Here is a 27562-nt window from a genome sequence, read left to right on the forward strand (position 1 = left end):
GCCTTAAAACTCAAAATCCGTGATGTCATTAACGAAATAGACCCTCCATTTTGCCAAAAAGTGATTAAAAATTTTGATGAAAGAATCAACATCTGTCAGCGTGGTCGTGGTGGACATTTGCCAGATATCATTTTTCATTCATAATTGCCAAACTTTTCTCTTTGTAATACAATAAAAATTTTATTCATTTTCCTCTAAATTCTTTGTTTTATTTTGTTTTAGAAAACAAAGTTCTTGTTGAAAAACCCTTTAGTAAGTAATGTTTTTTGGTTGATTAGTTTACGCAGCTGTCAATGTCAAATCTAAGCATGCTTACAAACAATTGACATTTTAAAATAAGTTTTACTTTGTTTTCGGTTGGAACTTGGAATCATACTCGCCGTTTCAATTTGCATAAAGTTTCATAAGAGTTCTCGTGTTGGTATGGGGTTAAGTTTGTTATTATTAGGTGAAAAAGATTCATTAAATATTCGTAAAGTACTTTATAAATAAACAACATACTTTTTTATCGCTATGGAAGGATCACACATTAACAACTTCGCATTATCATTTAAAAACAATCGGGTGAGTCCTAGTTTCTTTAATAAAATATTTGAATAAACTTATATGATATACTAATAACTTTAACTATCTATATAATATTTTTGATATAGGTATTTACTATTTACAATTTGAGTAACAGTCTCAAGTTCACTCTTAAGAATCTTGTGATTCTTAAAAAATAATCAATTTCCTCTAAATATGTTTAATTTCTTAGTTTCATTTAAATTTATAATTTTTGAAAAATCACATTGTTTTAAAGTTTCATTAGTAAAACTTACTTAAAGTAAATTCTTAAAAGAACCAGCATAGTGTTTATGGATACTAATAATGTAGTATAATTCTTATTTGTTATTCGTCTCTTTATATATTTACAGAAATTATATACCTACTTTATATTAATTAATTATTAATTTACTTATTTAAGTATCAAGATGATTACTGTCTAACTACATTGACATAAAAGTGTTATCAGCTTAGCAGCAACTTAGCACCGCAATATGTCCAACAACAGATTTCTTTCTGTACATACTAAAAACCTATCAGCGTAATACAAAAATGTATATTGATTTATTCATATAAGTCACCCTAAAGAAAACAGAATTATTGAAAAACACTAATGGTAAATTAAAGAGATTGTATACACATTTTTGAAAAATACTGTGATATAAAACTAACAAATAGAACAATTAGCTTACTATCAACAGAAATGTGTGAGTTAAATTGATTTAAAGTTATGATTATAGAGGTTTGTTTTCTCCGCAAATTTACTTTGAATATGATACTGCAGCCAGGATGTGCCCAGATATTTTTAATCTAGGGCGGAGGGATAATACAACAGCAGGCTATAATTTAGTCTGGTCGGTTACCATTCTCAATATCTGTGGCCCTTTAAGCATAGTCTTAATTTTTAATTCTAATGATGCCTTTGTTGTTGGTCATAGTTTTATATTTATGTATTTCTTTTTAAACCAGCCGCCATACTGTTATCTCATTATAAAACCTCGCTGTTTTTTTATTAAATTATGGACTTACAATGTCTATGTTGGTTTATTTGCATCAGTACATGATATCCGCGTCGTTTGTTATACAAATAATAAAATGTTTGTGTTGTTTTCACTAATATTCTCTTACATAAGGAATATTTTTGTTGAGAATCAGATAGCAATATTTAATATGAGTATTTTATTATTTACTGTGCTTGAAAGTTATCTTTGTCCATTAGCTATAATAAAATTAATGGTTATAATAAGTAACTGGAGTATGTTGAAAAGATTTAAAAGGCCACAATATACATATAAACATACATACATTTTGCAGTTGAAAACTTTTAGTATTAGTGATAATGTGTGCCGGATCTCATTCGTTAGTATTGTGATGGAGGGGCGGGGAAATATACAATATTATCAGGTAAAGACTATTTAACTACTTACAGCCATACTCAGAATAGCTCATTAAATTGAATGTATATTAACTAATTTTAATTATTATTATCTAAAGAATGCTGCAATGTAGGTAAGAAATTTAATGACGTATCTAATTAATTAATAAGGCAATAAAAGACCTTTAGGATATACGGAGAATGTATGTCAATTAATTTAAATGATCCTAATCCTTGGGATTGTTTTGCTCCAGTTCAAATAATTTGTATGACTCAAAACTTAGCGATTAAAACGAGTGGCGGAGAGTTCCTTGCCAGTTCTTGCCCGCTATACGCCCTTGACTTGCGAACTGGTAGTAAATGTAAATTTAGAATCAATTTATAATATTTTCTGTTGACGTTCATAAGTGTACTTTTTGAATGATGAATAAAGTTATTTTGTGTTTGAGTTTTGCGTTTAAAATGTGTTTATTCATTGTTTAAATAAAAAAATGTATCTCTTTTTATCTCAAACAATATAAAGAAAACATAATTATGGATAATGAAAGGAAATCCTTATTTACTGTCGTCATCAATCGGCTTAATAGGATTATATCTAAATACATCTCTTTAATGAGATTATTGTGTTCTATTCAACTCTCCGAGATAAAAGCCTTTTTACAAGGCGTGACGATTCTCCCAGGTAATGTCGTGAAATGTGTAAGGAAATCGATGATAGATGGAACAGTTTTTCACGTAAATGCCAACGTCAAATGGATCTAAAAGATTATTTTGGTTATAGATAATGCCAATGATTGAATGAATGAACGAGATAGTGGTAAATAAAAAGAAATTGAAAAACTTGTATTTATCTGAAGACTACCCGAAAGAAATATTGGACATGAGAAAGAAACTACAACCAAAAGTGGAAGAGGAAAGGAAGAAGGGCAATTACGCATACATAAACTACGACAAGCTAATTATTAAACAGGGCAAACCAGGTAACGAAAAACGCAAAAGGGAAACATCAACCTCGCCTAACGCAATAGAGCACCCTCACAAACAACAACTGTCAACAAAAACAGCTCGGTTAAATGCATTCGACATAATGAGGAATAGAAGTAATTCCTTACCTTCTGCCAATGTGCCAACCGTTCAGAATCTATAGGATATTGCCATCAGCCACCGGAACAAAACATTAAACAGACGAGAACTAATAGATAAAAGAAACAAAACATTCCCCAATCCGACTTGTCATCGTGGGGAATCAGACTACAACCCTCCACCAAATAGAGAAATAGATCATGGTATGAAACAAACACTCAAAATCTGCAATTATAATGTAAAATCGCTGGGATCAATAGAACGATTCCTTGAATTGACTAATGCTCTAAAAAATATTAACTGGGACATTATAGGCCTTGCAGAAGTCCGAAAAATGGGATGTAAGATAGAAGAGCACAGCGACCTTATATTTTGCTATATTGGCGAAACTAAAGGACTATATGGAGTGGGATTCCTTATCAAGAAAATGTATAAAAATAACATCATCAACTTTATAGGAATCTCTGAAAGAGTAGCACTTCTACAAATGAAGTTTGATTGCTTCTCTTTTTCAATAATCCAAGCATATGCACCGACAGAGAGATCAACAGAAGAAGAAATTGAAAATTTTTACAAAGACATTGAATTTGCTCACACAAAGACAGAAGGGAAGGTCATTGTCATGGGAGATTTCAACGCGAAAATAGGATGTCCAAAAACAAACTACTATCCAGTAATGGGAAAATTTGGTTACGGAGTGCGGAATGATAGAGGGGAACGGCTCTTAATTTATGCTCATCAATACAAACTATCCATAATGAACTCATTTTTCAAAAAGAAAGCAAGCTCTAGATGGACATGGTTATCACCCGACCACAAAACTAAAAATGAAATAGATTTTATTATGATAACCCACAACAAACTTATAACTAATATTGAGGTACTTAACAAAGTTGAATTCTCTTCCGATCATAGATTAGTGAGAGCAACATTACTTTTGAGTAGTCCAGTAAAGAGCAGAAAAACCTATACAACACCAGCTAATATCCCCAAGACAGAAACAGAAATAAAGTGCTACATCGGAAATCTACAAAAACATACAGAAAATATAAAAACAGACAGCATTGATATCCAAACATACTACAATATCCTGGAAAAAGGCATAACAGAGAGCTTAAAATACAAAACCAATATGTATCCCCACCAACACAATATCTTCTCAAAAGACACAATGGAACTTTTAAAAAGGCGCACGGAACTACTACACACAAAGAACAAAACTAAAGATATGAAAACAGAACTAAGCAGAATATACAAAGAGACTAATAGATCAATCCGTAAGGACTACAACAACCACAGATACGAGATTATTACAAGGAACATTAAACATTTTAGAAGTGCCAAAAAAGCATACAAAGAACTAACTACACACAAGTCCTGGATTCAAAAACTTGAAAATAACTCACTAAAAACAAAATCCAGAAAAGATGTAATAAATCACGCTACTAACTTCTACAAAAACTTATATAGTAAACAAAATAACCCCGAAATCATATCGCAAACAACCCATACGAACACGACAGATCACATCAGACAAATTGAATACTCCGAAGTTTATGATCATATGAAAAAGCTGAAAGCCGAGAAGAGTCCCGGACCAGACGGAATATGCAATGAGGCACTTAAAATAGGAGCACCCATTTTAACATATCATTTTACTTGATTGTTCAATAAGATACTAGATGAAGAAAAGGTACCAAAACAGTGGTGTACATCGGATATAATCCTTCTCTTCAAGAAAGGAAATCCCTTAGATATAGGGAATTACAGGCCCATAAGTCTGCTGGCAAGTATTTATAAACTATTTTCATCCATAATCTTAAAGAGAATATCTGACGATATTGATAAGCAGCAACCAAAAGAACAGGCAGGATTCAGATCAAGCTTCAGCACAATGGACCACATACAGACATTAGAACAAGTCATAGAAAAATACAGAGAATACAATAGACCTCTGTATGTGGCGTTCATTGACTATAGCAAAGCTTTTGATAGCATTAGTCACTGTGCAATCTGGAACGCTTTACAATATTCAAATATCAACCAGAAATACATCAATGTTTTGAAATATATCTATACAAAAAGCACGAGCAGAGTTAAACTAGAAACTAGAGGTGACGAAATAAACATAGAACGCGGAGTTAGACAAGGTGATCCTCTTTCCCCGAAGCTGTTTATAGCAGTCCTTGAAACTATCTTCCAAAAACTAGACTGGAAGAACAGCGGAGTGTACATAAACGGACAATACTTAAACAATCTGAGGTTCGCAGATGATATTGCTGTTATTGCTGAGACTGCAAAAGACTTAAACGAAATGATGAGATCACTGGACTGCGAAAGTTCCAAAATCGGCCTTGAAATGAATGTAAATAAAACGAAGATACTAACGAACAATCGGGAGCGCCAGATAGTGATAAAAGGTAATAATATAGAATACGTCAGGCAATACATATACTTGGGCAAACAAATTTCCTTCAAAACTTCAAATAACGAAGAAGAAGTGACAAGGAGAATCAACACAACTTGGAAGAAATTCTGGGCATTAAAAGAAATCTTAAAAGGCAATTACAGCTCACACATGAAAAGGACAATATTTGATACATGCCTGTTACCTTGCTTGCTGTATGGCTGCCAAACTTGGACCTTTACAAATAAAATAAAACAAAAAATTAAAAGTAACCAAACAGCAATGGAAAGGAGTATGCTGAAAATTAGGAGAATACACAAAATTAGTAGCGAAGAAATTCGTCAAAAAACCAAATTAACTGATGCTCTCAGGCACGCACTCTTACTCAAATGGAGATGGGCTGGACACATCTCACGATACCGAGACAGAAGATGGACCATTGAAACCACACGATGGAAAGGACCCATGGGGAAGAGAAATGTTGGTCGACAATTAAGACGGTGGGCTGATGATATAACACACGTCGCAGGAAACGACTGGATACAAATAGGCAGAGACAGGGAGTCATGGAAAAGGATGGAGGAGGCCTTTACCCAACAGGGATTCAAACCTTGTACATAAATAATAATACTAACGGTAATTATAAGTAACCATTTTAAATTTAAGCAATTAAGTACTAACAACATTGTAAAACATAAGCAAGTTTTGGAATAAATGGCTTTATTATTATTATTATTATTAATGCCAATGATTTATTAAAATTCTGTTTTTTTATCGGAAGAACACAAGATCATGTTTACAAGACATTCATGGTAATAGGAATTTACGATTTCAAATTAATGATTTATTGCCCGGTCATTTTAGACAATTGAAATAAAGAAAATTCCGACAAAGCCAAATCTTCGTAGAGACCTTAGATTTACCACAAGGAATAAAGTGTCAAAAGTCCCCATCAGTCCCATGTGAGCTTAGGGACTTATTCGGGGTCCAATGTCAAAATTTTAGGTTTTTTGGATTTTTCTCGAAAACGGTAAGTTTTATCGAAAAGTACCTCAGAGCAAAGTTGTAGATCTTAAATAAAAATGGTCTCTATGATTTTTTCTCTAAGACCCACTATTTCCCAGATATTGCGCTTGTAAGAATCACGTTCTACATAATATGCACACATTTCCTCACCACCTGTGAGGTAGTGTACTCGGCGCGTTTTTTTTAACGTGGTATCCCCGGTTGGCCTATTCCACGAACCTTTCTGACGTTATTTTCAGGAACAATAATTATTTAATAGTATGAAGATTATTGATATGGGTTACTGAGTTTAACTGTCGTTCAAACTTTTTTTTATTACTTTAATCTGACTCATACTCTTCATATTATTCAACTTCAACAATCATGTTTTCTTCAATTTCTTTTAGTTCTTCTTCTTCTCCTTCCTGTTGATAAGCGCTTAGAAATTGTTCAAATGAAGATGAATCAGTTGTCTCTTCATCAAAATCACATGAATCTTCCTCTCTTTTATTTAATTGAATATTTGAGCAAGAGACACCTTGGCAATTGGTACACGCTGGAGAACACTGCAACCCTACTTTTTTACAGCCACATTTGGCACTACAACCTTTCTTGCAATTGCAAAAAATTGTGTTAAGAAGTTTTTCTGGAGCAGGGGGCAGTAAAGTTCGAATCGGTTCCAAAGTATTATTTATCAATTTCCAACCCCAGACTTCAGGGTTCAGTTCATTGCCTTGCCATGTCTGAACTTGATAGTATACTCGAAACAAATGTTGACTAGCAGATGCCGATGTTGGAGGAAGACAAGATAGCTGTACTTGCTTTTTGTTTCGTGTATTATTTACAAATGTTAAATACCTGTACGTATCTATGCAATCAATTTTTTTTGGAGCTCCATAAACCGCAAGAAGAAACCGAATTCCTTTAGTAATTAGTATTTGAGGTGAAGAATTAATTTCTGTAAATACTTTTGCGCAGTCAATCAAATCATTTTTTTTTTTTTTTCAAATAATTTTAATACTGAATTTTTGCCCCTTCTAAACATTTCTGCCGTAGTATCGCATCCGGTCATCGCATGTAAAAATAAAATAAAGTTTTGGCATTTTGGATAAGCTCATAAACTTTTAGAAGAATATATTTCTGTCCGTTGCTGCGCCTTCCCAGGTTATACTAATAATGTATACATAAAAGAGACACGAGTAGGCATTTTTGCTTGCTTGAGTACCTAAATATGTATATACGTGGCATATGTGTGCATACTATGTACAACATGATTCTTACAAGCGCAATATCTGGGAAATAGTGAGTCTTAGAGAAAAAATCATGGGGATCATTTTTATAGAGAATTTTAAGATCTACAACTTTGCTCTGAGGTACTTTTCGATAAAACTTACACGCATTTCCTGTCGATTTATACCGTAAAATATAAATCACTTTAATTAAACAGTGAACACACCACGGAATAAATATAGCCATGAAAGTGAAAGAAAATAGCGCAAGTTTAAAAATGATTTAATAGATTTTGAAAAATCATTACCTACATGTGAAAAAATTAAAAAGACCAGTCAAGGAATAGTTCCGGTACAGATTTCAATATTTCAACCCTATCTATCTATTCCATGATACACACACAATACCGTCTAGTGGAGCCTATAATTTATGAGATAATTATCTATTAAATACTTAACAATAGGGTATTAAGAGTGCTTTTATAGTCTTTGTATGGCTTTACTATCAATGATAGGTCGTTCAAAGGCTGGCAATCAGCTTAATGGCTCTTGCAACCGGAAAATTTAATATCTTTAAAAGTTGGTTTGTTGAAAATCATTGATACCACGTTCTTTTATCCCGTTACTGTAAACTGTACCTTAATTTATTTTAACATTTAGATGATAAATTCATGGGCGTATATTCTATCTTTAAGCCTTTTTTGTACATAGAAATACAAATAAGGCTCGCCGTGCTGAGCACTTTTGTTAAGCGACCTTCATGGGTTTGGTCCCGTTAATTATATTTCTAATTTGTTCTCCGCCTCTGGTAGGTTAAGAAAACCCGACCCCAAATGATCCCTTTCACAACGAAGTTCAATTACTGCCGTAGAAAGGACAGACGTGTTAAACACATCTATCGGAGACTAAAGCTATTGTATCTACTCTGAATTTGACAAATATGAACATTTGTATGCAAGATCCGCGCAACCATAAAACTTGCTATCTAATTTCGCATACGAGTATATACGATAGAAATATTTTACGCAGACGGTTCAATGCTTTATAAAACTAGAGGTTCCTCAAAATGGCGTATGCTTGTAATTTTTTTAGTAATCAGCAATAATAATTTCAGTCTCTTAATATATTCGCTACAATTGTAGCGAAGTCAATTATTCATGACACACTAGTCACGGGCGTCAATAACAGGTTTTTACAATCGGTGGGTAGAAACAGAATAATTTTAATAACGTTCCACACCTTATTAAAATAATTAATTGTACACACACATCTGTAAAATATTATGTGTAAATTTTTATTTAAGTAGGTACTAATTCTGGTTTTAGATCGGTATTTGTAAATCGACGGTAGACAGAAAAAAACTGAATCAATTCATATTCCATAAAGATTTTTGTATTAATATTCACTCTAAAGGACCTTGATTCTAGTATAACACAACACGACTCCATGATCTCAACGCTAGGTAATATTAATTTAGATAATATATTGAGTTTAGTTAAGAGTTACACTTAACCCATTTTGCTACGTTAGCTAGCAGAATGGCTTGGGTCACTTTAATTAGAGCAATGTACACTTATCAATGTTTTTATTGTACTTGTACTACACATTTCTTTGTAACATAAAGTAATCCAAGGCTACGTGACCTTTTGGAATGGGTATACAATAAAATATAATATACAGTTTATATATTTTTAAACTTGTTAACAAAAGTACATTTTTGGAATACAATTTAAGCGGCAGTACGTTATAGACTTTATCTAAATAATTTATTATTGATTTCTCAAGAAGCACCCGCTGCCAAATATCCGATGTTTTCGTCCAAGAAAATTTTGATAACTCTTTTCGAAAGTGCGTTACATATCTTTGCATGCATAATGCGAGTATTTACGAGTTTAGAGGGTACTTAAGAGAAAGTTTTGAGGGTACCTTTATCTTTTCAGTGGTTAATAGAGGAGCACATATTTGGCGTTGATAAAGTTTAACGTTAAAACTATTTTTACGGTGTTATTAATTACAATAATGGGTAGCGTGGGTATCACTAGAAGTAAATAACCTCTAATATATCATCTGTATACCAAGGAAAACACAATTTTATCCAAAACTTTTATCTTAAGTAATATGCCGTGCACTCTATTGGGATACACCCGACTGCCTTACCTTTGAGTTCCAAAGCATGAAAATCCCTCGAATACCATCTACTTTCTTTTCTTATTTATAAAAACATCGTGTTTTATATTACGCAGTACTAATATAATTTATTTACCCTTTAGTAATTGAATTGGGCTACCCAAAACACTAACTTATTTGACGACGAAATTTCGTATGGACTAAATATAAATTAGCTGTTAACATTAATGAGTAAAACTGGACGTGTCAAAAGTCTCTGTGAGAATAGATGATTTATTAGGCTAGATATTCAGTTATTCTAATGTTGGTATGACGGATTAAAAGTTAACATTGTAAATTGATTTGGCTGTTGTATTTATAATACTTCTGGATTCATTCTGTGCTTAGCAAATTGCAATCGCTCAAGCGGTTTCATACAAATTATTAAGACGTCTAATCAAACCCCTCAATCGATAACTCACTGATAAGATTGCAAACTTAGTTGTACGCTTAGATATTTCGATGTTCTTTGACAAAGTAAGATTTGCCACTTAAGTTCACAACCCTTGCTGATACCGTACAATTGTAAACTATTGAGTTTCAGGAATTTGTGGCTTCCTATTCGCACCCTCCTTTCTGTGTCTATGGAATTTGCGACAAGCCAAAGCCCGCTACATATCTGTTTCATACATATTAATGGAAACGTAATATTGTATCCATAAGGTTGTAGGATCGAACCACGGCTGTCCAACAATGGAATTTCTATGTGCGTATTTAACATTCGCTCGAACGGTGAAAGAAAATATCTTGAGGAAATCGACGGTGTGTGTCAGGCTCAGGAGGCTGATCATCTACTTGCCCATTAAACACAAATGATAATGAAACAGATACAGTCTGAGGCCCAGACCTAATAAGGTTGTAGCGCCACTGATTTATCGACTCACTATTTATGCTATAGTAGCTTCATGCTCCACACTGAGATCTAACAAATGGATATTTATTTCTGTGAGCAAAAATCGTCATATGTCGAGAACAGAATAGAATAGGCGGTTAATCAGCTACTTGTCTATAAAATAAAATGATCAAAAAACAGAGGGAATCTAAGGTCATATAGTTGTATCTAGATTCTCATTATGTGATATTTATGAAAATTTTCAACTGAATATAAACTACGTTTTCGTTAGTGATACATAGGGATAGATACATAGGCGATATGAAGTTTAATTAAAAAAATGTTTTTTCCACCTCAAATTCTCATTACAAACAAATTCTCTAATTTTTTAATAAAATAATATGAATAATAGTAGTAAGAAAAAAAAGCAGATAATGTTCGGGCGGTGTTACCGCTAAGAGCAGTTTCTTCCTGACAACGAAGTCTATAGGTCTAAAGATAAGAGACAAACGGCTAATTATACACACATTTATACATTTAACATTAAGTATACATTTTAACATACGAATTTAAGACAAATTTTTGTATACCAGACTTAGCTCGAAGTACGCCTATATGTCAAATGCTGCATTGAATTGGAGCGCAAATTCTTGACTCTGTGTCTTACTCAACCGTATCAAATCGAAGCGTACAAACATATACATATACAGATGTATGTTTTTGCGACATTGTACAAAGAGCAATTTCATATAGGTACGTGTAATGAAGTCCTCGGCAAATAAATGCAAACATAAAACCGATAAAGTGACCCGCGATAAAGATAACGCCGTTATAAGACACGATATAACGACAGAGTATAAACCACAGTAGAGAAATTCATGACACCAACGCTTGCAATCGCGTCTAAAAAAGTTAATCAAATATCTATGCAGTGACCGCAGATTTTTGGGGCGGCATTTGGGAACCGAATTTTTTTTTGCTACTTCATAGAAATCAAAAAGATTTCTTTCTGCATGACGATTTCTGATGTTTCGCAGATAGATCTGTTGTCTGTAACAAAATTTGCCGATGACTCACTTGTCATTGTGCATTCGGAGTAGCCATCCCATATTCTAGAATAAAACAGCTAGTAAGCCTCCCAACCAGTAATCGATGCCTGCGCTGAGGTCGATGGCTAACACTGTGTATGAGTGAAATTGCAGAAAATGGATTTCCCTCTTCTCTCTTCCCCTAACAACAAGGAGGCTGAGAACTGGATGGTTTGTGTATAATTTTGTGCTCAAAATTTAACCCAAAATTATGTTACGTGCCGTTTCAACAAAATTGTTGTATTGTAGATGCAAGGGCTAACTTCACAGCCTATAATACCGTGAAAATGTGTAAATCTGCCACTGAATCATCTAGTCCACTGCAGAGGATGGCCAGTGCGGGGCCTACTGGAGGAAGATAGAAAAGGCCTACGTCCAGAAATGGACCAAAAAAAAGAGGCTGATAATGTCGATGAAAAAATTAACTAATGTGTCTTAATAGATAATTTCCTGCTTAATCCATATCGCCCTGAAATAAAAATGGTTAGCTAACCAACGTAGCTACGTTTAAAAAAACCGCAAATGTCGGCACTTACCAAAAATTTGGCTGAAGATTGGGCATTGAAAAGATTTATTTTCTATTTTTTCAGTAACTCTCCAACATTTTCGCAATAAATATTCTACCTCTAAAGACCTTAAAAAGATATAATGTTATGATCCTTACCTCTAACTTGTTGTAACTTACCATACCCAAGGGCCAAGACAAACAAAGTTGGATGTATCTGGGTAAAATGATATTGAGAGTACCCACACCCCATACATATACCTCTTAAATTTGTTTTAATACGCTCCACCAGTAAAGATTTTTTTTCTTCTTTTGGGCCCCAAATCATAGAGTTACATTCCAAGTGACTTACAATGCCATTATGGATTTTATATTTGAATGTGAATTCTTTTGCTATACGCAAAATAAACCCTAAATTTTTATAAACTTTTTGCAAATTCTTTTTATGTTATCCCGAAAATACGTTTAAAAGAAGCCCCAGGACTTAGAATGTTTGTTTTACCTAACTGTAAGTAACTTGGCTATAGTGACCGGAGACAAAATGGTTAAATTTGATGCGTTCAACTTATGGTGTCTATCCGGAGTTACGACTGGTAATATAGGGTTTAAGGATACATATTGTGTTTTTTACATTCTTCATTTCACGTCTCTTATATCATTTTACAGCGATATTTTTTACAAAGAAGATAAATAAAAATAGCCTGTACTCGATTACCATAATAAGGATTACATTAAGTGTTATATTTAATATTAGTACGACCTTCGACGGAGTGAAAGTGAAGTGCCAAATGCTTCCAATCATTCCCCGCTATCTCTTTTCATCTTTCCAGGGTTTTGGTGGGTGCCTCTCTCTTTTCTTCCCACTGGGCCATTTCAAGTTAGAGTATTTTTGACCCATCCGTCACCACAAACGCCGGCAATATGACCGCTATTTCCACATTAACTTTTTTGAGTGGTACACCACGTCTGTTATGTTATCTATTATTTTGGCCGGCCCCTGTCAAATATACCTTCGATATTTTATATTAATACATACACGCTTATGATTATTGATTGTTCAATTACCAACAAGAGTGTGCAATGAAACTATCCCCCTTTATACATAAAAACATAAATCAGTGTAATTATACCATTATAATTTCTTCAACTCTTCCTGACAAATCGTGTTTACGCTATGATGAAAAGAGATGAGTACTTTGTTAAAAATGTTCTATTAGGCTTTCTATAACGAGTGGAATAGTTCAAATTACACACGTAGTAAATTAACCAATTGTATGTAGGTAGGTAAGTGTTTGGTGTTTAAATTTGTTTTAATTTTCTATTTATAAATTTCTTATTATAATTATTATTATTAATGTATAGCATCAATATATTTACACACAAATATACAGTATTTACAATATTATTAAGCTATATAATAATAATTAAGAATTGATGAGGAAATGCTGCCAGCATTTCGTCGCTGTATTGCGAAACTTATTCGTTGAGCGAGGAAAAAGCGTTTATTATTACTATTTAGGTTAAGAATATTTACAATACTGTATCTTTTTGTTGGAAATAAATGATAATTTTATTCATTAACCTATCAATCTTATATAATACAGTGAACTTATAAATACCTATGTATACTTATATAGTCACATCTAATCTTCGCGTTTTTACTCTCATCACCTTTGGGTGGTGGTTTCTATTGATTTATTATATTAAACACCGTAGACAATTTATCAAAGTCTATAAAATATATTGAAACACTCCATCACATATCACTTATAACACCGCTGTCAAACTGTCTTTCGCGTAGTTTGACAAGTTTTATAACGTAGTTAACGTTCAGCCATCCCTAGCTTTATTGGTTTACGAACAGCGGAAATGGGAAAATCTTAAGTTTTTGAAAGAAAGAATTACGATTATTGCACACTATCTACTAATTTATAGAAGAATAAAAAGTGTATTGCTCTCATAGACAACTTCGTATTAAATTTTATTACGTTAAATTTTATATTATATCATACTTTTTTTATACAGAGCAAACAGACAGAAGGCTGATGTACCCCCGCCCATGGACACTCTAAAGCTAAAGGCTTGCCGGCCTTTTAAGAATTGGTACGCTTCTTTCTTGAAGGATCCTAAGTCGAATTGGTCCGGAAATACTTAGGTTATTAGCTGGTTCCACATAGTGTTGGTGCGCGGCAAAAACTTCCTTAAAAACGGTCAGTTGTGGAACGACGGACGTCGAGGTGATACTGGTGTAATTTCGTATTCTGCCTTGACGTCCGAAGATGAACCTCAGCTGCAAGTATTAATCCGAACAACTCCTCTGAACATTCTCCATGGTAAATGCGGTAGAAGATGCAGAACAGACCCAATATCTCTACGTAAAGTTCCTTGCTAAGCTGTCGAGACGTATTGCTAGTCTCGATAGTGGTATGAAGTACCTGTAACCTTTAGGACCAGGTTGCGATGGCAAAATATTCTATAGGAGGTTACAACAGACAAATTGGATTTGACATATGAGAGTGATGCTTAGCGCTAAGTCGGGAATGAATGTTAAGAGTGGTAACAATTTATTATATACTTCTTTTTATGATGTAATGGTCAGTCTACGTTTCTTTCGTTGTTTATGAAAATACATTTTTAATATAAAATATGTAAAATGCGAACGAAATTATTATCACACAAAGTAACTCGTAGGAGTTGAAATCATTCAATATTTACAATTTCAATAAATTTTTCACAGAAATAAATTTCGTCTAGACATTAAATACTGCGTCTTTGAAATTATATATTAGAAAATCTTTCACATATTTCGATTAAAAAAATTAAATTATTTTATTTATTATTAGCGTTAAAGGTACACCACTGCCACTGGGACCAAACTTTTTAAATTTGTTTTGATTTTCATTTTATTTATTTTTAATTCTTTTTATTATTACTTTGTAGGTTGAGAAAATTGTAAATACTATATAAATTAATTATTAATGAAGATTTTCGATTATGTTTGTAATATTGGTAGAATAATGAAGATATATAGCGTATCAAAAAGCTTTGTCTAAAGTTTCTGCCTTTTTTCTCAGTTTATTTTATAATTTACATGATATGATGAGCCGTCTTGACCTAACGCTATTTTGGTTATTAGGAAGATAAAGTCGAGAGCGCGCTAAGAAAGATATTTGCCAAAAAATGTATTGGATTTTGACATACAATAAAAATCATTTGACAGCCTAAATTAGCACGCACACTACTATCTTATAGTTATACATAATAGGACATATTTTTCTTCAACTGTCCAAAAAAATTAATGAATTAGTTTAATGTGGTTTTCTTTTTTAATTTTGAATTTTGTTTTGCTTAATATCTACCCGCTCACCGTCTACAATATAAAAATACGCAGTGTTAGTTATGCTTCTGAGACCACATTTGCACCCACACACTTGATCATTCACTAACATACACCCACACAATCAATCATGCACTCAGGCGTGTTGATAACAGTTGAAAAATAAAAAAAAACAAAAATAAATAAAATAAAAGATGTAAAATATATAATAAAGCTGGGAACCCTGACACCGGTATTTTTTTACTTAAAAGGGTTCCCAAATCTTACACATAATGCATATGTACTTGTAATGTATAAACACATTTTAATTTTTTAATTAATTAATAATAAACCAGCGTCATGGTACCTATTTCTTGAAAATAATTATGTATTAGAATGTGGCTTATTTATAAGTTTATTTGTATTAGATGGGATATACCACAACCAACGCACTCGAAAAGCATGCGAAGCGTCGGCACAGTTTTATAATTGTATTTTTTTAAATCTTGTCATAAATTAAACTTGTACCATAAACAAGATAGCCTGCAGGTTATAATTATAAAACTTTGTTATAAATAACATTATTGTTATTATTCTGTTACAGTTAAGTTACTGCGGTCAAGACTGTAAAAAAATCCCACCAGCTTTATGGAACATGTATGGTGCCAAAGTCAACTATTTAGACTTAAGGTATATATAATATTTGCTTTTAATCATCAAAGTATAAAGAGGAAACGATTTGTCCAAATAAATATAAATATGTATACAGTCCACTACTCTTTGTTATTAAAGTGTCATACGATGTCACACACTACAGTGAAATACTTTTACGTTGGACTATTCCGTGTTTAAAGTGAGTGTGAGTATTCGGATAATTACGAACTATGCTCATAGTCATAGTATGCGATGAAGGGTCTTTGAGAATGTGTAGGCGGAAACACATTATTAAAACGCCACACGACCCGACGAAACACGACGCGTGTTGACGAGAATCAAATTGTACTATTTTCTATGACTAGAATCACACTTTGAACATCCGACGCGACTCTAGACGAGCACACACCACCTGATCATGGCCTTCCAGATCGATGTGTTGTCAATGGAGGCCACACGACGCGACCCAACGCGACGCCTCGCGCGTATTGTGCTTCTTGACAACACCAAACGCCACGCGTCAGTCGTTCGAGTTTTTCGCACGAATGTCACATACACACATTATGACATCAGAAGAATAAAATACAGAAATAAAAGTTGATACTGAACAGCCGCAAAATGAAAAGTACAGTTTGAAAGGATTTAATGACAATTTTGTTCATATACATATAGTATCTGATATTTACCCAAAATATGCATCAAATCTTCTTCAAAATCTTCATTTGACTCGTTATTTATTAAATCCATAGCACAATTAGCATATGACTATACACCTTCACTATTTTCAGCTAAATGGATTCCTAAAAGCGTGTCGTGGTGTGTTGGTAATGTGCACGATGCACATCGGGTGTCGACACTTTTACTAAGGTGTTTCCGCCTTAATACGTAACTAGCGATCTCGCCAAATGTTCAGAGTTTCCATTTTAATAATAATATCATAAAATAACGAAATATACAGGTCTTAAAAATGAAATTAAAAGGTGGACTTTTATCAAAGTTTTAGTATATATGAATGGTACAATTTTGTTCTTCACTTCTTTTAATATCCGCAGCGAAACTTCGTAAGACAACTCCACATTGAAATCGAGAATGCAATCGCTATTCAAAGTTACGTGCTTTATGTTTCGTGAGAATGATAAGTTTGGAAAATCTGTACAAAAATTTTCTTAAAAGCAAAATGAGGTGAATAGTACTTTAAGAAATCGGGTTAATGTTTATTGAATAAAAATTAGCCGGTTTTAAAGGCGATAATCAGACTCTTATCCTCTTATCAAAGCACTATACCTAATCCTGAAATAGCTACTAAATGTTCTGTTCTTATCGCTCTAGTGTAAATACACTTAAATGTCCAAGACTATTGAAGATTCCATTGTCATTTTCCTAATACATAGTTTAATAATAATAATTAAGTTTATTTTCAATCATTACAATTCAATTAGCGGATCCGACAGACGTTGTCCTGTTACATACAAAAAATCTTATATAAATCATTCACGACTCCACACACAAACAAATCATAACAACACAGAAGATTTATATATATACCAACTGTTTATTTGCTGTATACATAAATAACCTAGATACCGACTGCAGCGCCATCTGCCGGGCTGATTTGTGAATCTAAACCATCCAGGCGCCACCCAAACGCATACAAAAAACTTCATTCAAATCGGTCCAGCCGTTTAAGAGGAGTTCAGTGACATACGTACAGTAGTATTCTACATATAAAGATAAACAGTTTTCTTGTTATTCGTTATCCTAACTTCCTTCAGTAAGTACCATTGATAGGAACCCCTTCACAGCCGTCTCCAGCTTTTTCCAACTTCTCTACCCAAATCTTTCTTTCTCCATTCGCTTCCTGCTAACGCTTCTATATCTTCTATTCACCTTTTAATAACTATTAGTATAGATATTTTTAATAGTACATTTGGTTTCAGTTACAACAGTATAGAAACATTGAAGGGGCTGGAAAAATTCACAAGACTAGAAGAACTCATTCTGGACAATAACAAACTAGCCGATACAGTTAACTTTCCCTTCCTGCCATTCTTGAAGACACTGTCTTTGAACAATAATGAGGTAATTAATAATGTCTTAAAGCAATACTAAAAGTTTGAACCAAAGGGGAATGGGGCAGACACAGATCGGCCTTTTTTGACAATGTCATAGAAGACTGATCAAATCCAATTCTGGTCCAAGACGTTTATTTTTATTTCTTAATTAAAACTTCGTTACATCTTATATATATAAAAGAAGTGTTAGTTACACTTTTTATCCTTCGTGAGCTGATTTGGGTGAAAATTAGTGACATAAAACGCAATAAACAGAATTACGAAATATTTAACAGTCAAAATATCAGTCTAGCCGTTTATTTGTTAAAAATGCTATAACTAAACGCAACTGACAGCTAAACGTAATGTTATCAGTGGAAGTGCATAATTAATTTAACAAATCAATATTACAAATAACAATGAAAAATTATACAATCAACCTAAATTCAAAAAAATTTTTTTTATTAAATTTAAGGTTCATGAATCACAATTCAAAAATCAATGCAAAAAGCTAAAAATAAATATGCATTTTAAACAAATTGTCCAACTGTTCATTAATTAATTAATTAAAACATAAGCAAAAAACAGATATTTAAAATAACATAAAATTTACCAAGTGCTTTGATGTAAGAAACGCTTATATTAATTGCATACATAGAATCTAAATTTATGAACGTTAAATTAAAAGTATAGATTGCAATTGTGTGCTAAGAAACGAAGTATTTGCAATTTTAAATAGTTAATTCGCGTGTTAAAACTTATGTAATGGTTTAGAAAGTTTTCTATTACTGGTTCACGTCATGTAATGATTTATGTCTTATAAACGTTATAAATAAAACATTTTGATGGATATAAACGCGAATTTATATACATATTTAAATAACTCGACATATCGCGTCTATAATTTAAAAAAAATACCAGTAGCGCATGTTCTTGGGCTCGGATATGTTTTGTCATCATTTGTTTTTTTCTAATAGGCAAGTAGGTGATCAGCCTTCTGTTCACACACGACTTTTTCTGTCTAATAAGGCATGCCGGTTTCCTCACGATGTTTTCCTTATTATTATTTTATTATTGAGATTACGAGACTTATTCTAATATGAAATACTTCCCTGTCAACTTAACTTACTCTCGTTGTCTAAGATTGTAAAAAAAATAAAAATAAGAAGGTTTATTTATAACTTAAATATACATATATACATACTAGCAGACCGGCCAAGCGTCGCTGTGGCTAAGGTTTTAGTTATATTACATATTAGTAACCTATTCAAGGGAAACGGTAGGAGAACACCAGTCATGAGGCTTTTTTGGTGGTAATGCCATTAAATTGTTGCTTATTTGAAACGTTGGTACTTTCAACACAAGCACAAGCTGGTGGTGCTATTAATAAATAAATGGTACCAAAATTAGTCATATTGCGCAACCCTATTCCAGCTCTATTAAGAGTCCTTTAAGAAAAGAGCGTAATTATTCTTAAGAGGTCGGCAACGCACTTGCTAGCCCTCTGGCAATGTTTGTATCTATAAACAGCGGTATCTTCATCTTAACATCAGGCGAGGCGGCCGCCCGTTTGCACTCGGATATATTTAAAAAAAAATGATGAACCCGAGGATCTCCTACCTGGGTCTGCTCTTGGGAAGAAATTATCGTAATATATTGCATATAAACACATAAAAAATATAGTGAATTGAAAGTTAAATTAAAAGACCATATCATTCGCACAATAACTTGTCAATACATATAATTCTTAGTCGGTCCAATCTATGGAAATCTGACAGGATCGTTAGTGTACTTACGTACACATCAAAGGTTGAAACGCTTTCAAAATCTTTTTAATATTTTAATTTTTCTTTGAACATCGGATAGCGTTGTTATTTTCGGAAGATTGAAAATAACAACGCTAAAACTTTAGAGTTTGTTCATTATTTAATTTTTTACAGATAACAAATCTAGAGGATCTAGTCAACAAGTTGTGTGATGCATTTCCGGAGCTGACATACCTCAGTCTACTAAGCAATAAAGCCTGCCCAAACCAGCTCTCAGATCTGGAGAAAGACGAGTCAGACTACCAAAGATACAGGTAAAATATCATATGTTATCTACAGTGTAAAATTACATATAATAAAAAACAATTACACTAAAAATATAGCCAGAGATGGATTACATAATATTTACCTACAAAAAGGTTCAAAAATTTACAAAAGGGAACAAACAATAAAAAATATTCAATACATTTAACTAAGTGATTACCGCCGCCCGTTGCCTTATAACTTTTGTAACCTGCTCTTTTATTTTTGAATAAGGTAATAAAGTATAAATAAATAAATAAATAAGTGATACCTAATTTGGCTGTGTTGTGTGGTGTAAAAGTAAGGGTAAGTACGTGAAGGTGTTTGTGCTCATGATGCAGGTGATTGCACTATGGATATTCTTAGTACTCCTTTTATTTTACGCGATAGCTTAAACAAGTCAAGACTTAAATATTGGTCGTTGTATGTCAGGGCTGCGCGATACAAAACTGTGTTTTTTGCATAGTTAGTGTTGATGCGAGGAATATGAAACAAAGCACAACTACGAGTCTGGTAGGCTGGAGTGAGCTGCAATTAATTTTATTGGAGATGATGTCATGTAGTAGCAATAAATAGTATTGTTTACGTCGAGAGTCTAAAGTATCAATTATAAAATGTTCACACGCGTCTTTATATGTATTAAACTTATTATAGGGCTTATAGGAGATTTTATTGGAGAGGAAATTTTATAAAGTTTATTCCTCTATTTTTATAATTATTAGATTTTCATTGTGCCCAATTAATACATGCTCTACGGTCGCAAACATAGTGAAGAAACCGGCATATCTGAAAAATCTACATGTGTCAGGCATAGAAGGCTAATCACCTATTTGTCTATAGAAATAAACTCCATATAGAATAGCGCTACGGGATCAATGAATCTACTAATCAAATCCTTAATCGATTCTACTAAGTCTCCTATTGGTAACATCGTATTGATGTCGCAGCCAACTATTTCTGGTAACTTTATTGTATGCTTTTTTTATCTTGTATATTTTTTTTGTAACACTTTTTACTTCAATTGTCACACATTTTAGATGGATGATTTTGTAAAATATGCCGTAGATTGAGTACTATGTATGATGTGGTAAACTTTAATAAATAAATTAGCTTAATGAGCCGTTCAATTAACAGCCTAGCCTCTTTACTAAACAGTGCCGTGTAACTAGCAGCCTGAATTATATTCAGCCGTAGCATTTGTAACAACATTTAATAAACTGGATGGCTAATGCTTAGTCAATACGTACGATCATGTTACAGAAATAAAAATGCTGAAATATCTGACATAAGAAATTCTTTATTTAATATATTTAAAACGTATCTTATTAGTGTTTATACGCTTACTCTTACTACATTCTTCCGTATAACTTTTCATTAAACTTTAGAAAACATCGCAGACGCTTTATTGACAGTTGGAGTAGGTGGTAAAAAGTGAATTGAATAGGATAGGCAAGTAATGTAATGTCATCGATTCATTCGCCTAGCTGTTTCATCAAATGGCTGAATATCATTCAGGCCGCTTGTTAAACGGTACTGTTTAGTAAAGAGACTGTTAATTGAAGGGCTAATTAAGCTAGTTGGCTGCTACATCGGTAAATGGATTATCCAACACAAAAGATTTTATACACAAGATATCCTGAGGTAATCTCGTTCAAAGAAACTCTAAAGCTTAATATAGGTAGCTATAAGTTAGTATAAATATTTAATGCGTAAAAAGCTTTTAAATCTTTTGTCAGATGCGCGATGTTATCTAAAATTACTGATCCTATTTGGGACTTTCGTAATTCATGACAAAGAAAATATATATTAGAATCTGATAATCTTCGGTCTCAGACTTGAAAGGTCAAATCTTTAAACAAAATATTATTTATAGATCTCTATAATGTGATCTTTATCTTGTTACTCTCTATTTAAGAGAAGTAGGTTAAGATTTTAACGAACTACATCAAAGTCAAATCATTTATTTCAATTAGGCCTATTTAACTCTCACTGCCAAAAGGTAGTTTCATATGGAGAAGAATGGGCAAGAAACTCCATACTTACTCTTTTAAAATAGTTTTTACAATATTTTGCATACATTGATTTGATAATTATAGAATAAAAAATCATATATTTTTATTGTGATATAAAAAACAATGCATCAGCAGCTTATTATGTAGATACATGGTGTTCTCATATTTACAAATATTGTACCTATAAATTTTACATTATTCTTTATAAAAAAATAAATAATTAAAATACAGTCAAACAGTGTCACGTCTACGTGGTTTTCGTTTTCAAAAAAAAGTGCGTGCGTACAAAGTACACTGTCAGAAGTAAAACTTCTTTGGCAAACTAATTTTTAAGTCTTGTTCATATTTATAAAAATCTAAAACTTAGATGGAGAGAAAAGGAAGATATGTTTGGAATTTAACTGTCATAAAAATATTAAGTGTCGAAAATGAATACAAATAATATATGTCATTTTTTAAATTTATTTCTTCGATAATAAAAACACGTGGCATTTTAAATTACAATTCGTCATTTGAGATTTTAATAAAACATAAAATACTAATATTTCATAAATTCTCTTTATGAAATTTTGTTTTTAAAAATAATATTTCTATAAGGTAATTTTTTGGATGGGATTCATAATCTCGTTTTTGACACATCGGAGACTTGTATTTTAGGGTGTGTGTGTGGATCTTCGCTTTTAATATATAACTTTAATGGTTAATCAATACCAAAATAATTTGCTAATATTATACTTAAATTGAATATTAGCAAATCATCGTCGTCGATCAATGTCGTGAATTAAATAGATGAGCCGTTCACATTTATAGCTCTACTAGGTGCCCCCGCGAACTTCGTTTTCATTAATATGATTTTACTTCCCTACCTACCCTACCTGCCTCTCTTTTTAGTACATACCAACATGGAACATTTTGCTATGCTACCCCAAAGACTGTTCATTTTTCTATAATGTAAACTTATTAGGTTTTTCTGTGCATTTTTCTCAATATTAACCTCGAGAGTTCAAGTCATAAGATTTTAATTAACAAATAATAAATAGAGGTTAATCGTAGAGTAATGAAAATTAAGGGTTGTATGTAGTTACGCTGTATCATTAAAAAATAAAAACAAAAAATTGTATCTAAGAAATTAAAATTTAGGGCTGGACCACCCATAACATTTAGGGGTTTGAAAGATCATAGATAGTAGCCGATCTGACTCCGGTGCCGGCTGACTAAATATGCATAAAAAATTTCATAAGAATCAGTCCAGCCGTTTCGGAGGAGTATGGGAATCATTATTAATATCATTAAAACTTAACGCTTAGTAGTCATTAAGATGAATTAGTTCACGTTAAAGAGAATTTGCTTCAAATAGATCTAAGTAAGGGCGGGTGTTCAGTAATAAGTGCGCGACTTAAAACCTGAGGTCGTACGTTCAAATCACGCATGTGTACCTGTGGGTTTTTATTTCCATATGCAATTAACACAGTGTAGGAAAACATTGTGAGGAAACTAAGCTTAGATGGTTGTGGGTCTGCTGGTAAAAACTAATAACAGAACCATTATAAATCAAATTTTCCAAAAAACATCTACTAACTCAACAAAAATCTCCCTAAAACTAGTTTTTAATCCGCCCAAAAATATTTATTCATATTATTAAACGTATTTTCTTTAAAAGAAAAAAAAATGTTATCTCTCATTTTTTTTCTTTGATTATTGTTATTTTGTGTGGTTTTTGGTGGCAATAAACGTTATGTCTTTCTAAATCCAAGGACAAGGGCGTCATTAGTTTTTTTTTAATTAATATAAAATGTCAATAAAAGATTCCTAAATCAAGGTCGAGAAGATTTGGCAAGATTGTTCGCTACTTCTTTATTTAGCTAAGAATTTTGGAGTTGCATTACACATTAATAGTTAATTCATTTACATTGTCACAGTTGTGAATGGTTGAACCCTGTCAATTTCACATAAAGACGCCGTGACTCTGCATAAATTACGAGTACAAATTATAATTATATTTTAAATATAAGTGTGATGCCATCTCAGAAATGTGCTAGCTCGCGTTTTTAAATTGAAAATTCATGAAATACGTTCTTGGGCGGACGTAATTTTAAATTTCACTTCATATTTTCCGCTTATTTTTGAAAATGAGTTTAATTTGTGCAAATGTGATAGACTTTTGCAGGTGCGATTAGTATCACCTCGAATAATATAAACTTGTCATTCTGGACGTGAAATGTTACATACCATTTAATCCAGGTCTGACAGGGTCAAGCTTAATATGTACAGGTGCTCACAGCTAAGCGGCTCCTTAAGAGGATTGTTAACCCTGGATTGATTTTGGAGCGCAAATCCAATTTAAAATGTATTTCCACCTCTAGTCAAAGAAGATTTTGCGTGAAGCCTAAAAAGAATATTTATTAGGGAATATCTTTTTAAAATTAAAATTACACATTGACACTTAAAGTTATACTATAATAATTAACCTACTTGCTAGACAATCAATAACCGGCCAGTTATGGAATGTTAAAAGGCGTTTTAAACCGGTTTGGTAGACTTCCTATTACGAAATCACCTTATAATCATAGCACAGAGCCGCTTATTAATTTTACGAACTCAATTTCACATTATACCTACTCGTCCATTCATGGATTACATTTATATTTGATACTTTATGTGTGTATAATGTATATATATCTATCTGTGTGCCCTTTTTTGCAAAGGCCTCCTCCAAACCCCGCCATTCCTCCCGGCACGTACCATCTGCTGTTTCCTTTATATGCTCTATCCACCTTCTAAATTGTTACTGTGCAGTGTTACTGTACCTTGGGTTAAATACTTACTTTCTCCACTTTTCTGTTCCCTTTGCCATTTATATATAAATATGTAAAAACATCAGAATGGTTTTGAGTTAATAATAAAAGTAACATTGAAATTCCGTCGTAATTAATATCTTTAGTAAGTCTGTAGTTTTTTTTAAATAATTAAGGAGGCTTTACGATGGTTATGTTGGGAACTCTTAGAATGTCCGTGGATGTTGTAATAAAAGGAATATTTAATTATGGTAGGGGAGCCCACGATGCTAAATGGGGATTTACTCGAGCGTCGTAGAGACCTATTGGGATGCAAAGCTTAGATAAAAAGAAGAAAAAAATGTTATATGATAAATTTCTTTTCATCGGTGGGGGAAGCGGCTATAGATAGTTAAATATGTAAAAAAAAACTGTTGCATGGACATCCTCGAGCGCGTCAGATATTGATAGCATCTATGCCCTACGTATTTTTAATAATGTACGTATGTTAATCTGATCGTTTGCATGATGCGGGTGGTTGTATTTAAGGGTTGAAAATGAAAAAAAAAAATTTTTATCGAGCGCGTCAGATTTTCTAAGGGAGTGTTAAGTGCACCAAAAAAAAGCTCTCATTCACTAATCTGACGATTTCGATGGGACGCAAACCCACGGCCATTTTCATAATATGCAAAAAAAAATCGCAAATTTGAAATACTCAAGCGCGTCAGATTAAGATATATGTGGTTCATCTTTATGTTCTAAACGTACTGTCTCATAATCTGACGATTATCTAGAGGGATTCGCCTGATCTGACAAAAAAAATTTAGAAAAACGATTCACCGAAAGGGCCATTCCTGCAACTTCCCGCTACTTCCATTCCTGGGCGCTTAAAATTGATATTTTGAGCTCGCTGAGTTCAAAGAAATAACATGTCTATGCATTTGAGCTCTCCCAGCTCGAAAGTCTGATAGAATTTTCATAGAACCCTATTTTTGGAATTTTCAAACCGCAATAACTTTTGAATGGATCAAGCAATTTTCACGCGGTTGGCGGCATTCGACGCAGTTTTATCATCATCATAAGTAATTTTGCAATTTTAATTGATAGAACCACAAATTTCGGAGTAATCCCGAAAAAACACTTTTTCGGGTTTCTTTCGTTCACGATATCTCTCGAACTAATCAACCGCTTTTGACGAGCTTGGTGGCGATCGACGTGGTTTTTCAAGCTCAAAGGCGGATTAGTTTTTGAAGTTGATCAATATAGAAACCACTTTAAAAAAAATATTTCTTATTTTTTTAAGATTTTTCAAAATTTCTCAAAATCTATCGGTCCGAATCGGTTCAAATTCACAGGAAATGTAATTTTGAGGGAAATATTTAGAACGCCGTTTAGTAGATTCCGATCGGTTAAAGGAAATGTAGGCATCACGCAGCTGCACGCATTTAACTTTATCGACGATTTTTTGTTATTTCGGCTTGCGGAAATCGTCAGATTATATATTTTTCATTATTCTTGAATTATTTCCTTCAAAATAAAAAAAAAATTAGCTACGCTCGAGAATGTCGAGATGACGGTTTTTTTTACAACTTTGTTGCCCTCCCCTTTTTTCCGTCACTCTCAAATTGTCAGATTAGTGGAATATACACTTTTTAGGATGTAATTAACTCACCCTACCTTAATCTGACGCGCTCGGGAATTTCTGATGGTCAATTTTTTTTTACTAATCTGATCCTGTCTTTTTTTTTTTTTTTTTGAAAGGGATCTCGCTGTTGGCCTTTAGGGCCTTGACAGCTCAGCTCGGGCTGTTTTGGCGAGCGTAGCTCGACCAGAATGAGCGTTTTTCCCGCGACTAGCGCAAGGGCGTCTCCTGTGAGACTCGAACCTCGGCTTGGGCCGTCACGGGGTGGTCAATCGCCTGAAGGGCAGGACGGAAACTCACTGGAGTGAGCGAAGTGCGAAATAAAGGTCCTCGCCTTCCCCGGTGAAGGCGGTTTTTAACCCTAATCTGTGTCTGAATACTTTGATTGTTATTATTTGCCGCGCGGGCGGCTTTTAATTTATTGTTTGCTACAGTAATTGGATCATCCGGATCCGTTAGTGTGTGTCGGGGCCTCCTATGACATTTTTTAGCCGGCGGGAAAGGATAATAGTTGATGCTTTTACGCACCAAAGGGTTGGGATGGTGTTTAGCCTTGTCGAAGTGGCGTGCGGACGCCAACTTCATCCATTGGGCTATGGTAGGGACTGATCCTGTCTCCTTCACGGGCGGCCTTATATATGGGCCTCATATTTTGTGGAGGTACTTAACCGGGTACAAGGTATCCCCCTATATATTAATCTGCCGCGCTTTAGTAAATCCCGAAATCCCCTCTTGGGCTCCCCTACCATTAATATCGGGTGTTTTTTTTAGAGGTATAGAACTTTAAATTGCAATAAAACAACGATGG

The 27562-nt window shown here is 33.2% G+C and overlaps 1 protein-coding gene across 2 annotated transcripts in view; it reads left to right on the forward strand.

Moving 5' to 3' along the window:
- The first annotated feature begins 351 nt into the window (after positions 1-351).
- LOC125063355 (leucine-rich melanocyte differentiation-associated protein-like) overlaps positions 352-27562 on the forward strand; it is a 32893-nt gene continuing 5682 nt past the window's right edge. The window contains exons 1-4 of one of the 2 annotated variants that reach the window (XM_047669767.1): positions 352-564; positions 16157-16242; positions 18144-18285; positions 20198-20337. In XM_047669767.1, the coding sequence (XP_047525723.1) occupies positions 514-564; positions 16157-16242; positions 18144-18285; positions 20198-20337 (419 nt within the window). In that variant the 5' untranslated portion in view covers positions 352-513. Of the gene's footprint in view, positions 565-1836; positions 1951-16156; positions 16243-18143; positions 18286-20197; positions 20338-27562 lie in introns of those variants that run through there. The other variant, XM_047669765.1, reaches the window with a different exon arrangement.

The sequence above is a fragment of the Pieris napi genome, chromosome 3, assembly GCF_905475465.1.
Source record: "Pieris napi chromosome 3, ilPieNapi1.2, whole genome shotgun sequence".
NCBI lineage: Eukaryota > Metazoa > Arthropoda > Insecta > Lepidoptera > Pieridae > Pieris > Pieris napi.